Here is a 17530-nt window from a genome sequence, read left to right on the forward strand (position 1 = left end):
TAGATCAGATGCAGTTTTATTTAATAGTTCTATTACCTATTTTAATACAAAAAAGAAACACATACACCAAAGCTAAAATACATTTTTCAGACATATATTTAGGGTTTCTTCAAGAAATACAAGGGAAAAGTTAATTTACCATTATCTAGTTCACTAACAAAAGAAGTAAGTTTATGTTCTTCATATAGGCAGGCTGTTGTTTTATTCTTTAAACTGTCACTCTGGAATACATTTATTGCAAACAGTTGGTATAAACATTATTCTAGACTTCTTTAATTGCAAGTGTTTAAAATACATCACTCACATCATCTGTCATAAGAGTCGCTATTGATCTTCCAATTTCATGGTACTGTGGAGCTTTTCCTGCTGGTCCCAGTAACAAAAATAAAAACCTGTCAAAGCAGTCAAGAAGAATACAGCTGACTTATTTGAATATACTCAGTTCTTTCTAACAAACGTGTATAGGAAATTCAGTTGTGGACTAAAATTATCTTCTTTACCATTTCAGATTTTAACAACTGCTGCAAAACTAAGAAAAGGCTTGCTCCAAAGCCACTACTGAAAAGATTATGGTTCAGGATTTGAGTTCCTTTTTCTAGTCTGAAATCTTCTTAACTAAGCCTATTTTTTTCAACTTATTATGCCATAAATGTAGCAGAAATATACAAAAATCAATGACTATTCCCTCCAGGTTACAAGCCTTTCTGACATTCCCACTGGCAAAGGCCCCTTAGTGAAGCTTAGGAGCTTTATGACCTGTTTTAGCCTCCCTGATGATCAACCCTTCAGGGGAGTTAAACTCTCACTTGGAATGACTGGGTACATCACACTGCAGATGCATAGAAACATCCTGCTGGACATACTTATACAGGCACATCACTGCCCTGAGACAGTAGAAAGGAAAGGAACCTGCATTCTGAACACCTAAAAAGCTAAAAGTCACATTTTGGGAAGGGAATGGAAGCTGGGGGTAAGTAACAGCATATATTAAAAGGAAGTTACTATTTCCAAACACAAGTAGAGAGCTCTCAATTTTTTCCTTCAAATTTAAACAGGATTATTATCTTAAAATTAAACAGGATACAAGTCAAAGAGTGAATTTCAATAATTCTTTTCCTAACCTTCTTCCTGCACTCCATGAAAGTTTCTTAAGTACACACATTTGAGAAAACAGTGCCTTCAATGCACCTCACAGACAAAAAGCTAAATGTTGGCTTTGCTTTTCAAGTTGATTAGCCTAATGAACTGAAGAATGCATCTTCAGAATCAAGTATGCTATTACAAGTCTGCAAATCTACATCATTCTGAAAAATGTATCACATATAATTTTAGCTATACTAAAAGAAGAACCTGTATGCAGAAATTTTGGTATTTCCCAAAAAACATTATGGGCACTGCCATGAACTATCTTCTTAAAATTCTCATTCTGCAAACACTGCTGAAATTATTTTTGCTTTTCATTAGAGTATGTAAGATGTACAAGCTAAACAAGTACTTCAATCATTTTTAAATTATTGAAATTTTGAAGTTATTGAATTATTGAAATTATAGAAATTTGAAAAAAACAAAACAAAACACAAATGTAAGCCAAACACCACAGAACAGCCCAATACATCATTATGAAAATAAAATGAAGTGTCCACCATGATGACCATTGAAAAGACCTGCTCCCTGAGCAAGGGACCTGCATTTTGACATTTTCATCATCTGTGGAAAATCCACCCACAGAATACTAGCAAGACACATGATTTAGGGGAGGGAAGGGGGGAGGGAAAAAGATGCACCAGGCAGCATGGTATATTGCAGACTGAAAACCAGTCCAACATATAGCTGCATGCTGACTGGCTACTCCAAGTGCAATCACATAGATCTGTACATACAGTAAAAAAAAAAAAAAAAAAAAATCAAATCATCTAAGATTTTCCACCACCTAAGTTATTCATATACAGAGTATCTGCAGGCAAAAACAGAGCTTCAGATCACACAGACTTTCAGACTTAGTGGATTCTTCACCATCTTCATGCTGTGTCGCACTGAAGGCAACTAAAAAAATATTCATGCCCATCTTTAAAATGGCAACACAGGCTTGAAAGACTCATTGCTTTTACTGCAGGTCAGCTATCAGTTTCAACTTCTGCACTAAAGACAGTCTCTTCATACATATTTTAAGCATTCAGATAATTTTCTGGTGGATCTCTTTCCTTGAAATTTTGCATCAAATGACTGGTACCATGTAAAATGAAGGTCTACGTTCTTGAGCTTAATGAGGCATGTAAAAAAATTCACCACTATGTGAGGTGTTAAGTATTATTTGTCCAGGCATTTATTTACCGTGTAGGAACAGGAACCTCTGTCAGACCTGAGAGAAGCACAGCAGGGGAGAGCCTCACAAAAGCAATAATTGGTCTTTCTAAAAAATCTACTTCTCCCACTAGCACGTTTGATGCTTCTGCTCCTGAAGGAATTTTCCTCATGAAGTTCATATCAACCTATTCATATGAAGATGAAACAAGTGTTTATTACCTTACATTTGCAACAGAAATTCTATAATACAGTTAAGTTGATCAGACATTTATTCTACAAAGAAAAAAAAAGCAAATGAAGCATCCCACAGTACAAAAAAGGACAAACATATGTAGAAAACATCAACCAGCCAGCAAATAATTATTTCTAAAAGTTAGAACTACTACCACCTACTAGAATAATCCAAACTGCATAATCACCTTTCTAGTATTGCTTTTCATGACAAACATTCCATGATAGGACAAAACTTCACATAACTTGTTCACTAAACTAAGAAGAGTTCATGTAATTACACATGGTTTCTGGAATGCAATTAGTTATTCCATAGCTCTATATTTCAAATATGTTGTAATTTTGAAAAATAACTTTTATGTTTATGTTTCCACGCATAAAAAATATGATGGCTGAAAATCTTGACTTTTATTTCCGTAGATTGGAGTATTAGGAAATGGTACAACACATGAACTCTGTTCACATATATACATACACACACAAGCACCAGTTAAACTGTTAGCTAGAGAACTTACAGATGGCCTCTTGAGTCCCACACCAAGTGTGCCACAACTACAGTGCCAGGAGGCTGACTCCTGCCCAACAGGAGACAAGGCAGGTGTATAGAAGGACAGGCCAAGCAAAAACATAAAACTACAGTTTTATAGTAAGAGCTGTAATGGAACTTGCCCAGATTTAAATTATGAAAAAAACACAAGGGATTCACAGTATAACACAAGATTTCCTTCAGAAAGTGGTATTATATGGCTCCAATGATTAACATATACAATAATTTTTCTACAGCAAACTCATAAGACATATAAAATATATCCCCTTTAAAACCCACCTTTGCAAAAAAAAAAAAAAAAAAAAAAAAAAAAAAACAACAAACACAAAAACCCAGAAGGTCAGTCCTAGAATAAAATGTTACAATCTTTATAACAGATCTGAAAATATCTTCCTTTGCATGAGAAAGCAGAATGACTGTACCCAAGCTACAAAATTTAACTAAGAGGGCAGTTATGGTCATATCTTTTATTACTGAGTAATACTGTGTTAAATATTAAGCCATTTAATGTTTACCTTACTAAAATCAACCGTACTGTTCTCTCTGCTTCCTCCTGTGCCAGTACCTTTAACATCTCCACTCTTCCCAGTGTCTAAATTTCCAGGTGCTGACTGTGGAGATGCTAACAGACCTAAATTAAAAAACAAAAAAACAGTAAGTTCAAAATGGTGTATGAAGTGAACTGTGTATGCAACACTACCAAAACTCAATGTGGCAGCTTACTTTAAGCAAATGTGCAAGTCATTCAGTAAGAGTGCCTTCCATTAGTACCATAAATGCAACATTAACAAGTTACTGTGTTGTCAAAATAAGGCTTAATTTTTAAGAATTACAATTCAGTACTGCCCAAATGATGGCCATTTACAGAACAGTCACCAGAAAAAAAACCCAACCAAGAGCTACTTTAATTGTAGAAAATAATAAGTGTTGACATTTTCATCGTAACCACTCTAGTAGCTAATAGATAGCATCTTCACTATATTTAGAAGTCCTCCAACACCAAAAGTAAACACCTCTGCTATCTACTCTGCTGTATAGCAGTCATTTCAACTCTAAAATGCCTCAGCAAGCCTCTAGCAGTTAACTTGGTAGTTATCCTGTAGAGGCAAAGAGTGCACCCCATGAAGGATAGACAGCTTCCAAACCATGCTTTCCAAGAACAGACCAAAGCTCCATCTATTGATCTGACCAGATTACTCTGAGAAATGGTCTAACATGTTAGCTGAAAAGGTATATACAATAAAGTTATTCAAGTCAAATTTACAGCTTTTCTCAAGCATCTGCACTGAGACACCATCTCATGTAGCCTGCTACTCTACTAGCAACTAGGTTCAGTGCAGGGTGCAAAGGTCAAGTAACCCAGGTGTAACATAGCAAATTCTGTGTTGGGCCATGGTTACCTCTGCCCAACAACCATTTAAAAGCTGGTCTAGACATGCAAAACCAATCCCAAATCCCGTCCTTTGACTTACAGAGCTTTTATTTGTTCAGTTTAACATGAAGCAGAAGTGCATTTTGCCTTGCTTGTCTACACTAGACCTTTCTGATGTGGTGATAAACACGCTTTAACACGCTTCCAAAACTGCATCTAGAGGAAGACTAAAGCCTAAATATTGTATTACATGCAGAAAGTTTGTATTTAGGCCAAGTGTCACTCCAGTCAAGATAAAACTAAAGTCCTCTCTGACTACCTTTTGGCTACTGTTCTATCATTGTCAACTAATTCAGAATAACTACTTGCATCCTTCCATATTTTCAAATTTAGCAATTTGACATTTTTTTTATTTGAAATTACATCTGAATTTGCTTTATTAGATCCCCAAATTTATTTTCAAAAAAATCTTTTTCAAAGAGCCATCATATTAACAGAAAATATGCAGGCCAAAGTCTTCTTTACCATTTTCATTCTTACATTTCATAGGTATGTAAGTTGTATGGCTGGTTTTTCCTGAAGCAAACCCCAAGTAAACTTAATAACCTTCAATTTCCTTTGTGAATCCTAACATTCACAAGGTATTAGCTAACATTGTTGATACTACATCCAGTTACCCAGACCAAAATTAAGAAAAATTACATTCTGCACTCTGCCCCAAGACGTATGCATTATTCACAAGAATAACTAAGAGCAATTAACCACCCATGAAATGAGCTATTGAAAGTATTTAACTGCATACGAGCTGATGTTGTTTGTAGGATTAGAAATAGAACAGAAATATTAGTTGTTGAAGACCATAGTCTAGAAGTTTATACATACACATTTTTTTCACTATTTTCTCCCCTAAGTAACAGATAAAAGTAATTGAAGATGTGTATGACTGATAAAAGATGAGCAATGATGCACCATATTGCATTTTTTGCTGTGTGAACAAGAGCAAGCAGAGACTAGAACAAAAAGTGGAGAGAAAACCAAGGAGGAAGATAGAGAAAAAAGATTCTACGTATCAACATAAACTGATTACTTCAGTACTGAAGTGAGAATAACTGTTCTAAAAGGTTTGCTTTCAAAATTCCTCCAACTAGTCACAGCTAAGGACCTTAAGTTTTGGCAATGATACAGGAACATTTGTTTGATACTTAAACATGTGTTAATAGTTTTCCTTTCTGTTGGCCTTGCAGCTGGACTGCTGCACTTCCATGAGAATACTGCTCAGATGTTCTCAGACCTGAGCAATCACTTCCATATATTGCATTTCATTATGCACATCTATTTGATATTTGCAAGAGAACTCTGGATAAAAATTTACCATCTCTAATAGCTGAGCACTTTTACTCAAATCTCACACTAATAAAATACCTCATTTCTTTATCTTCTCCAGTTCAGTAGACACAAACTCAAGAGGCTACAGATAAAAGACAACCTAGTTTTCCAGACTGTGAGACAAAGAAATTAATCAACTAGTCTTACCAAGCTATGAAGGGGATCACTAAAAACATACAGTAACCTTGATGATGTTATGCAGATAAACCACCTGCCACCTTCAAAAGACAGAGGTCTGAGTCTCAAGGCTGGATAAAAACTGAGTAAGATCACTATTAAAGTACTTATAACTACACCTTCACTAGAAATCATATGCATTTTACAGAGAGCTACACTTAGTTTAATACTGTGATCCCAAAAACCAAAGGGATTTTTGCTGATGGAAAAAGAAAGCAAGAGGAACACAGGCATTTGCCTCTTATCTGCACTTCAGCTAAAAAAAAAAAAACAAAACAAAACAAAAAAAAAATTGGGGGGAAATAAGATGAGTTTAAGCATGGCTCCTAGGCAAAATTAATTAAATAAGAAAACTTAAGTACAAAGTCACACCATTATTTGAAGACCACAACTTTTATAAATAAATTGCAATGCAGCCTTAATGTGAAAAAAAATTAGAAGTCAAATCCTACAAGGCAAATAGGTGAACCATTCTGAATTACTATTTTCATATTACTCTGAGAACAAAGCTGTTCTAAATAGTACTTTACTAGGTTTTAACGTACATTTATCAGTGAACTACAAGATCTCTTAAAACACACTGCTTTGCTATTGTTCAAAGACATTAACAAAGTTTAATGATGAACTAGCAAAAGCTGTTTTCCAACTGATGACAGAAGAAACCAAAAAACCTAATTAAGAAGAAACTTTTGACTGGTTGACTTAATATGAACTGGCTGATAAAAATCAAGTGGTACGCCAAAGATGTGCCCCCTCTCTTCCCTTCTTTTACAGTAATTCACATTAAATTCAGTACCCTTCCAGCTATTTATAAAAGTAAAAAACAAGACCTAAACCACAGAAACGAAGAAGAGATGATTGCTAAATAGAAGAAAACCACCTATTAGAAAATTCAAGTATTTCCTAATTCTCACAGGAATCAAACCCAGCTCAATCATACTGACGTGGGAAAAGTATTCAGGCTGCAATATTCGGAATTACTAGAGAGGTAATACAGAACATAGCCTATAATAGAATAGATTGAGAAGATTTTTTTTTTCTTACACAAGGAAGACTACTTCCTCTTCAGGTGACTTTCTGAGTCTGTCTCTCAAGAAAGAGATTAGTCCAGTTGTAAACCTTACATCATAGTCTGAGAATGTCTTCAAAGGAACCCTTAAGGAAAAATGTTTTTTTCTGTGGTCAGATGACTTCTTGAATTAAAAAGGGAGGAAGAAAAAAAATCCAGAAAACAAAAATGTCTTCCATCATTACTGGTGTTCATCTTTCTCTGGAAAGATTTATTTATGGATTAACTAGGATATCATCCCTTTCAGATTTTTCCATTACGAGAAGCATCCCCTTGAGATACAAACACAGTTTGGACATGACTTGGAAATTCTTGTGAAAAGTTTATTAGTGATAGCAATAGCATCAAATACTAGATATCTTCATTTGTTTTCCTTCCCTTGGGTTCTAAGGACCTTGGATTTGGCATGCTGTCATTCTTGTCAGATGAGCAGAAAAATGAGAACTGGAAAACCCATCATAGCTGTTAGTTTACTTCTGGTTTTTACTTATCTTGAAAGATCATCCATGAGAGAATGATCTTCATGTGAATTCTCTTTAATCCCCTCATGCAAGCCAGAGAAAGAATTTTTTGTTTGCTTCTCTGATTTCAATAAGAAAGGTACCCCTACCCCAACTCAAGATGACAGCCTACACAGTCTGCTCTTTCATTTTCAGTGATGTGGCTGCAAAATATGAAGACAGATAACCACGGCCTTTTTTCTCTGTCTGCATATTTTTACTGCTACATGTAACAGTGTGCTTTTAAACTAGTGAGGAAGGAAACCAAGAAAAGCCTCACTAATTAAAGAACTAATTTTTTTTTTTTAAAGAAACTGCCAAAACTTTCCATCCTTATCTACTACTTATCTATACATCTACATACCCTTTTGCATGTAAAGAACAATAGCTTTGCAAGACAAAAAGTTAATAAATTGCTAGGCTCTGACTTCTGATTATGAACTCTTAACTACCTTTTCCTATTTTCCATATCAAGCACATGAAAACAGTAAAGACGTGTCTGACTCCAAAACAGTGCACCAATGGACAGCCATCTGGAAACAGCTGTAGGTGAACTAAACCTTCCATTTTCATCATAAAATACCATGGGCTTTAATGGCCCTGTCTTCAAAAGCACAAAAGTAAAAATTAAACTGCCTAAAAACTTGATAAGGTAACTAAATTACAAACACCACTGATTACTGCATCCTTCCTAATTCTTTTCATATTGGTCACTACCTCTCTTTAGCTGTAGATATATCTCAGGAGATCAAGTGCTGGTTCAAAATATTATTTCAACCACTGACAAAAACAAAAAAGCAAAGCCTGACATGAACTGCAGGTGAGTGAAAGGAAAAGGCCACCATTTTTGACATTTTGCTTACATATTAGATTTAAAAACCATATTCCTTTTTAATTACACAGATGAAGGTTAATCAATGAATTTTTGGATGGTTTTAGTTAAAAGCTAACACGTTAAAAACACTAAACAGGAAAACAGTCACAACTGTGAGGAAAAACATGCAGGCAGAGGTAAGTTATCATACTCCTTTGTGCCCAAGTTATGTGCCAAAACCATCGCAACGCAAGTGATCCAGATGCAGAGAGCATCACACATGGACAGCTTAAATTTCAATAGTTGCCTGGTGTTTTGCCAATATTTTCCTCTGTCTTCTTTTCCTGGCTTTCCTGCATTTCTAAGTCCTCCTCAGGTGGGTGAATTACCACAGAAGGAATATCACCCCTGGCAGGTGACACCAGCAATTCCTTGCCCTGAAGTGGACTTGGCTGGGAAGTTGTGGTTGGCGGGTGGCTGCAGATAGGACTGGACGGTGGTGTGTTTTGAGGGGTAGTTACAGGGGTTGTACACCTTGAGGTTGCCGGGGTTCCAGCTCTTGAAGAAGGAAGAAGGTAATTGAGAAGAACTGATAAACGGTTTTCTCCTCTCAGGGAAATATTTGAGGCAGACAGACCTGTTCGCAAAGAGTGGCGGGAGGCTGAAAGGCCTTCCCCTGAGATAAAACAAATGAAACACCATGAGGCTTACAACAGGGATACAATTAAAAAAAAAAACAAAACTAAAACCCCATAAAAACAAACAACAAACAAAAAAACATCAAACAAAAAAAACAAAAGAAAAAAAACCCCACAGACACAAAGGTGCATTAACTATTAACACTGTAAATTGCAAGCTTTAAGGACCAGAAGTGTCATACTCATGCAAGTAGGGTCAGAGAGAAGTGCCTATCTGATGTTGGACATTAGAAGTCACAAATTACTGATGAGTAATAATTAGAACACCAAAGATATGTGGAAGAATATATTCTCTTCAAGTCAGTAAGAGCTGTTAAAGTAACACACACACACAAGAAGAAAAAATTTTTTCTTGAAACTGACTTAAGCTTTCCTAGAAGAATTTCTTATTTCAAATTGCACAGCAGCTAGCTGCCTTTAGCACCACCCATAAAAATACATTGAAAAATAATTAGCAGCCAAAACACCACAAGACTTAAGTTAACTGCATCCGTTATATTAAAAGAATTATTAATTTTAAAACTAAAATATTTTCAGAATTAACATGATCACACATTATCTAGTAAGATTAAATGCAACTGTCAGTAAGTCCTGATTTAATAAGAAGTTTCCTAGTCAGCTGTAGTCTCAATATGTACTTTTGAAGAGGGCATGAGGATGGGATCCATAGTCCCTTCTTCATTCTTCTTGCTGTGACTTACCAAGTATCCCCATCTGCTTATAAACCAAACAAGTTTCTCCAGAATTCATCGTTATGTTTCTTGTCCTATTTAGTCTCAATGTTCCACTCTTTTCACATAAAGAGAACACAGTCTTGTCATGGTTCTCTCAGATTTTTAAGTTTGTAATGGATTTCAGTTCTTCCTTAAGCAGGAAGAAAGACTTTCTATCCTCCTATCAGCACTTCCATTAGAAGATTTAGCAATACCATTCCTTCTCTTTCCCACAAATACTTTTCCTGGGATGACAGTTATTCTGATTACTTCTACAATCCCTGAAAACAAAAACATGCTGCTTTCATATAATGCAACATCAAGTAAGAAAACAGCAAATCTGACACATTTAGTGTCACGTTTATTACTAGGCAGTACCGAGACCAATATATTGAAAAATCCTAGAATAATTTACAAGATGGAAATGCAGAAAGCATACCTAGGTAAATCTCACATATACTTCCCCCCCATCAATTTGAGACTGGATACTGCAGAAACAAACTTGCTTTAAATTAATAATGAAAGCCTCAGCAATCAACTATTAAACTGCAGTGAAGTAAAGAGAATCAATAAAGCAAACTGGATGATTTATACTAATCACTAGATTAATAACTAGACCTATGTCAGTATATCTGTGATGAATCACAGACATGAGATGTCCTTACAGGGGTGTAAAAAGGAGCCCAATAACTATTATGAAAATATACATATTTGTTTTACCTGTTTATTAGAGGGTAAACAAAGGATAATAAGGAAAAAGTAAGTCAGTATATGCTGGCAAACATTTTTTCATGTTATCTCAGTTTCTTATTTACCCCCCACCTCCCATGCAGGGGGGTTGGAACTAGATCATCTTTAAGGTCCCTTCCAACCCTAGCCATTCTATCATTCTATGATACATCCCATATTCTGATGTAGAAATAGTATTAAGAATTAAACAAACCAGAAAGTGGAAGTGATACATGAGAAGTAGCTGACAAGCAGGCAAACTCGAATACAAAATCCTTATTAACTACAGTTGTGCATACAACTGTTCAAGGATGAGTAAAACCAGGTTTGCGTGTGAAATTTTCATGTTTGCAAAACAAAACAGGAATGTCAGAAGTTAGAGAAGAAATTATGCTCTTATATAAGTTATTTGTATTTCCATTCTAGAAAAAACAAGTCTGAAACTATCAGAGAAATATTCACTAACTAATGAAAAGTGTCAGCAACTTTGACATTTTATGGATGTCATATGATGACATCTGGCTGTCATATGATACATACTCCAAGTATGTATTAAACGAAGAAGTCCCAACAAGCACTTAAGGAGAAAACCTTCTAAGCAATGAGACATCTTTCAAGACAGGAAAGTAACTTCACTTCAAGGAGAGATTCATGAAATCAGTACTAAGTTTTCACTGAAAAATTTCAGTTGAAATTGATTGTGCCTTAGTTAATGCAAGGAAAAAAAACCAAACCAAAACAAAAAATCCTGATGGAAACAGAGGTCATAAGAAATACAAAAACAAAATTACGCTCTGCGGTATGTATTGCTACTTGGACTTTGGAACTGGATGTCTAGAGTAAATGTATTGAAATTCCAGATTATTTTCAGGATTTGAGTCAATAAAATACATGGTACAGTCTGTAAAAATATTGCAAAAACTTTTCCTGGTCGTTGTTTTTTTCTCCCTGTTAGATCCTTCTCTACAAAACAAGGTAAAAATAAACAGTGTTCTAGCTAAAAGTAATTTCTACACGACTAGCATTGTGAATTTGTTCTCTTGATATTAACATAACAACACTAGATTAAAATACAGTAATTGTCACCAGCATTTAACTCATGACAAGAGCACAAAGTAAATCTCTAGTATAAAAACTGAATAAGCACGATCCATCTAACAAACATATAAAGCTATGTCATGATGCTGAAATTCCTCAGATATTATACATTTTATTCAAGCATATCCTAAAAGGCATTAGGACCAAGGTAGGTCTATTTCTAGACTTAAAAGAACAATGCATGCTAAATACACAGGCAGGAGGAGAATGTTCAAGTACATTCAAAAACATACAAAAACATCACCCGCAACTACACATAGCATACATTGTTATCATTAGTTCTTTGCTTATCAAGAAGAAAACACTTATCTGCTATTATCAGCTGAATTTCCTTCATCTCCCAGTGAGAGAATTATTTAACAGGTTAGAACAAACTGGATGCTACAACTTATCTCACCATTTCGTTCAAGCAAGTGAGGGTCAGAATGTTTCTTGCCTATATCTGCAAAAGATCGAACCAAGGGAATCCGATTGCTGAATTTCTTCTCATTCTGATGATGGTGCCTTTTTAGAAGAGCCTCTCTCACATTCTCTCTTATGGATTCATCCAGCTGGCCAGAGGCAATCATGTTGTCCAAAACCATATCTATAGAGTAACAACAACACCAAAAATTACATATATAGCTATCAAATGTCTTTTTCACAACTCTTGACCATTATATGTACCAAATAATAAGAAAAAAAAATAAATCTGTTTTTAAAAAAAATCTTTTCTTTTACAAAGTCACCTTCAAGAATCCACAGGAAATATTTGAAGATGTTACTAAGCAAGGAAATGTGAAAATAAGTACAACATGCAGATCCAAAAGATGGTATTTAATAGTAGCATCATTTTAGAAATGGTACTTGATATTTTATGATTTATTATCATTTTCAACAGTGACTCCCTTTAAAAAAAAAATTTACATATTCAACAACCCTCCACTAGAAGTGAAGACACAAGAGACAAACAAAATGGAAAGGAGGCTTCTTAAGACAGTCTTAATCTGGTGTTCCTCATTCTGTGGTTCATAATGATACAAAAAGAATGGTATTACAGACTGAGATGAAATCCCTAATTCCTCTGTCATCTTCAGGTGCCCAAAATTCCTTAGACTGTATCAATAACTTGACGATTTACATGCTTTAGAAGAGAAAGGGTAAAACAAACACTAGTTACATCATGTAGAACCAGCTGATAAGCTGTCAACATCAACTTTTGAAACAGCATCTCATCAGCATGCTTACATCAGGAAAGAAAGCCTTCATATCTGGGAAAGCATCTTCTGCGATTTTTTTAGCTGCCTTTAAAAAAAAATCATAATAATTTAAAAAACCCAACCCTGCACAACTCAACATAAACCTATGTGACAACTTTTAAAATATATTTTGCCGGTCTTAATAGAAGTATTGAGAACCTAACAATTGGAAACTGGAATTGCATAGAACTTTTCACGATGAAGAGATTTATGGCTAAGAATACCTTACAACAAAATTCTAAGTCTGACAGAAAAGTGAAGCTTCCTTCTGGGATTGCAGGCAACACAGTCCTTTGTGATAGCTTCTCAAAAGGAAACCTGCCATCCTCTCCCTTCTGTTTTGAGTGAGAACCAAAAATACCTGCTAGGTATTCCTGACTCGTGGAAAAAAGACAACACATTTGTATGCCAATGACTGTTATCCTACACTGTTTGTAATGGCACCTAAAATTATCATGAAACAAATTCTTACATTCTCTTAAGACATCCTAGTTCCAACTAAAATATCTGCTATTAAAAGACTCGTGTTTATTGAGAATTAAGCAGTTATTATTTTCCTTATGTACCAAGATGGCTGCTTAATTATTAAATAGAAATTAGAATCCAAAATACTACTTTTACAAACCACGTACTGAACACTGGTGCTCAATAAGTCAAAAAAACAGGAAGGGAATATAAATTTCCTGAGAGATTTTTGAAGATTTCAAAACAAGAAATCATTACAACCACTGCCAAAGTTTAATGCCAAAACACCTTGTCCTTCACATACAGGTTGGCGAGTCCCTAGCCTAGCATGATTCCTGAAAAGGGATTCTACCGTGTAGTAGCTTTAGCAAGAGATACCAGGAAAATTATGTAAAATTACTACTAAGTCATTCAGGCTATGCAGGTATGTAGGTATATTTGAAAAAGTATTCAAAGTTGATTTTCTAGTATCCAGAATGACCACATGATTAGTGAGGACACTCAACATAGTAGGCCAAACAACATATACAATATTTATTTCTGCTCACCTCTAATAAAGGTGAAAAAAAATACCAGATGTGCAACAAATCAGATGCACTATGGGCATCAAGTTACTATCAGCCAAGTTATGATTAATAATTATGGTACTAAAGTGCACAAATAAAACCTAAAATGTTCTGGCAGATATTTACATTTCAGCTGTAGAAACAAAGACAAAGATTTTGTTCGAGGATTGGAATACAAAGGCGAATTCTGGGCCTCCTTGTAAAATAGGTAATAAAGGAGGTTCTACTCATCCTGTGTCCCTCCTTGTGACTGAAGTTTGTAGGACCAGCTCTTTAAAGCCAGATGAAGAAAACTGCAGTAAGCATGTGTTTCTTCAATACTGGTTTTTCAAGAATATACTGACACTGTCAAAAACATTGTTATAGATTAAAAAGTATGAATAAAATATATTTTTAAAAAGTTTTCTTTCACCTGCTATCTCATCTAGTGTGTTTGCTCTCATGTCCAACATCACCGTCCCATTCAGAATGCAGCTTCGCAGTTCAAAGAGACTGTGTAGAGACAGAGTTGCTACATAGGGTTTGCTCCATCGATCCCCACCATCTTCAACATCCTCTTCAAACTTGAGCCACCTGAAATGCATACACAGATTTATATTTCTCCTAGAAGACAGTCAGTCTGCTAAGCAATCACATTCTTCCCTGTGGTTCCCATATGACATGGAACAGGAAACCCTGTACTGGCCCATATAACCTTTCATCATCCCAGACAACCCAACTGAATTAAAATCACAACATTTTATCAGGCCTTTTAACCACACTCAACTGTTTTTCACTCATTTTTTTTCTTTAGTTTGAACAATACTTGTGAATACACAAGCTCTTTTAAATAGTGTGGGACTGTGCTTTATTAGATCCGCGTATCTCAGTGCCACTGTTATTTTAGGGTTAGAAAGCTCTCTGAAACACACCATACACCATGTTCAAGTCTCCTAGGGTGCTAAGTCAGACATTTAAGAGCTAGGTAATACTAATAAGTGCAACTATAAATTGATCCTGATTCTAACTCCCACACATTATCAAAAAATGACTTCTCCAAAAGTTAGCACGCAATAAGGTAATTAGAAGTACTGAATGTGGAAGGAAGAATTTATTATAGTGCATATGAACAAGGAAGCAACTTTACCAATATGGGGCAAATAATCCCATGGGATCCCACAATATTCTTAAATGCAATTTGCAAAAAAATATCCAAATACTAAGACGAACATATGTAAATACCCAATTTACCTGATGTTTGAGTGGGGAAAAAAAGTACACTAATATAGTAGCAATAACAGATCAAAGAGACTTCCAAGGTTGTAAACACCATGCTGAACCCTTCTATTTATAACTAAATGCAATTCTATCTTTCAAAATGCTTTGTATTATCAGTATTAGGATAATCAACACTGCACCAGCAAGACTGAGGATGTCTGGAGAAATCCTACTAATGCTTCCAGAGTTAGATACGAAGAACAAAATTTTTTATTTGCTTAATGTGAATTAAGTGAACAAATCCTACAGTTCAGTAATATTCTAACCTAGCCTGGTTTGTGTTTCTTTGAGATAAAAATCACTAGAAGATATAACGTGAGGATACCTAGCTGTTTCTTTCCATTCATATTCTTCTCCATCCCTGAAGCAAAGTTCATCCATTTCAGTGAAAAGATCATGGGGAATGTGTTCATCATCATCTTCAGTACCCAAGATAAACTGCACTCTTTGGGATGGCGTGTCTTGAAGAAAAAGAGAAACTGAACAATTAAACTAATTCATTCCTCTAGTAGCAAGAAATGCCACATAACAGTTCAATCTTCTGTTCAGTTAGAAATACTCAGTACAATAACTTCTTCAAGAGGGAAGAGGGAACAAAAGAAACATGGATATGTTTCCATGTAGGAAAACAATATGGAAATAAATATCAAGAGCAAGCCTGGTAACAAGTAAGAAGTTAATATACAAAAGGGCCAGAAAACTTAGAGAACAAAATAAATTATACTGTCATGACACAGACACTAATTAAGGAGGTGAGAAGAAACAAACAAACAAACTCAAATCACAACAAACCAGGTTAATAGAAACAAATAGCCTGGCTTAGGGAACTGTTGCCCCAGTAGTTCAAGATGCTAAATAGCCTGTTTGTGTGCTCAGGTTTTTTCCCCACCTGCAGTCACTCGTACTGACTGCTTTAAAGCAGATTTTTCAATGGCCTATTGCTACTTAACACAAGATGAGATACTTTCTCATTGCATGGTTAGAGCACTGTACATAAATTACCACTATAAACTAGAAAGTACACAAATAATATATTGAGGAAGTATTTTAACTCATAGCATAAAGCCCAGTGGAACAGCCTCAGTAATAGCCTCAGTAACAAAATTTAACTATCTTTATGGATTCACTGCTACGACAAAAACTTTTTAAAAAACAATAAAAATGTAGAGTTTAGAGGTATTTTTAATACCTCCACACAGACCTTGTATGAACTCAAGGGAGAGGTTTCAAATTACAAGGGTTCAATAATGCAGAAGTGGTGATGTTATTGCAAGGATGATCAGAGACAGATAATCCTTGTAAACCCCAATTTTTAAATTTTTCCTTTCATTTACTTCCATTACTAGCAGCTATGAGATCTAAACATATGCTTCCACTGCAGATCACCTTTGAGATTTAAACTCATGATCTGAGTTACTAGTGAACTTCATTCAGAACTGAATTTTGCTTTTTCATTGATGTTCTGGCATACATCATAATCCAGTAACATAACTCTAAAGTGAGCCCTTGAATAAAAAAAATAAAAAAGAAAAAAAAGACCTACAGCAGATTGTTTCTGTCCCAAAACCAATATAGTCCAAGAATGGACTGTGTCCATAACCTGTGTTATGCAGGATAGTGAAGTGGCTAGAAGTGGATTTCTATCTCTTTAATATTACTTTCTGCTTTAGAACCTGTACAGCACGACTCTACAGAAAAGATGAACTGGTAATTTGTGTTGGGGGGGAGGGTTTGAAGATGGATGAAACTAAGAGCTGTAGGAGAATGTATAAAGGAGACCTGTCAAAGCATTCCCTCTTGAAAACTCTTTTGCTTTAGGGAACTGGCGCCATGCAGAACGTCTTTCTACCCACAGAAAGGTGACAGTAAATAAACTTGAAGAGGAACATAGTAGCATCCCAACATTCATTACAGACTAGAAACAGAAGACGATTTGAGGTCTTGAAAAAAAACCTAAGTATTGCCAAATAATTTAATTTCAGAGACCACCACGACAAAGTTGTCATCTCTGAGATAAGGGGTGGGCTAGGGGTAGGGGCCTGTGTCTAGTTCAAAACTAAAACTTATAAGGCTATACCATTCCTTTACTAACAGACAGTAAGAAGGCTGTGTTAGTTATTTAAATAGCTCATTGCTCAAATTACCATGGCAAATGCTGTTTCATACCTATATTAATAGTTTTTAAAATCTTAAGTGACAGAGGAAGAGTAATACAAGACTATACCATCTGAAAAAAAAAAAAAGTTGTCTAATTTAAGTAACAGATTTTTATGCTACAGGAGAACATTATTAAGCTCCAGTCTAGGCTATTCAGTGCAGGCTACTGAACCCAGGCACCTGAAGTCCAGCAGCTTATGATTTAGCTA

General features: G+C 35.3%; 1 protein-coding gene across 1 annotated transcript in view; it reads right to left on the reverse strand.

Moving 5' to 3' along the window:
• SLC4A7 (solute carrier family 4 member 7) overlaps positions 1-17530 on the reverse strand; it is a 61449-nt gene that overhangs the window by 21821 nt on the left and 22098 nt on the right. The window contains exons 4-10 of the mRNA XM_030445059.1: positions 15490-15625; positions 14320-14480; positions 12036-12224; positions 8708-9076; positions 3598-3713; positions 2332-2489; positions 305-392 (exon numbers count right to left, since the gene is read on the reverse strand). Of these exons, the coding sequence (XP_030300919.1) occupies positions 305-392; positions 2332-2489; positions 3598-3713; positions 8708-9076; positions 12036-12224; positions 14320-14480; positions 15490-15625 (1217 nt within the window). The remainder of the gene's footprint in view (positions 1-304; positions 393-2331; positions 2490-3597; positions 3714-8707; positions 9077-12035; positions 12225-14319; positions 14481-15489; positions 15626-17530) is intronic.

The sequence above is a fragment of the Calypte anna genome, chromosome 2, assembly GCF_003957555.1.
Source record: "Calypte anna isolate BGI_N300 chromosome 2, bCalAnn1_v1.p, whole genome shotgun sequence".
Taxonomy (NCBI): Eukaryota; Metazoa; Chordata; class Aves; order Apodiformes; family Trochilidae; genus Calypte; species Calypte anna.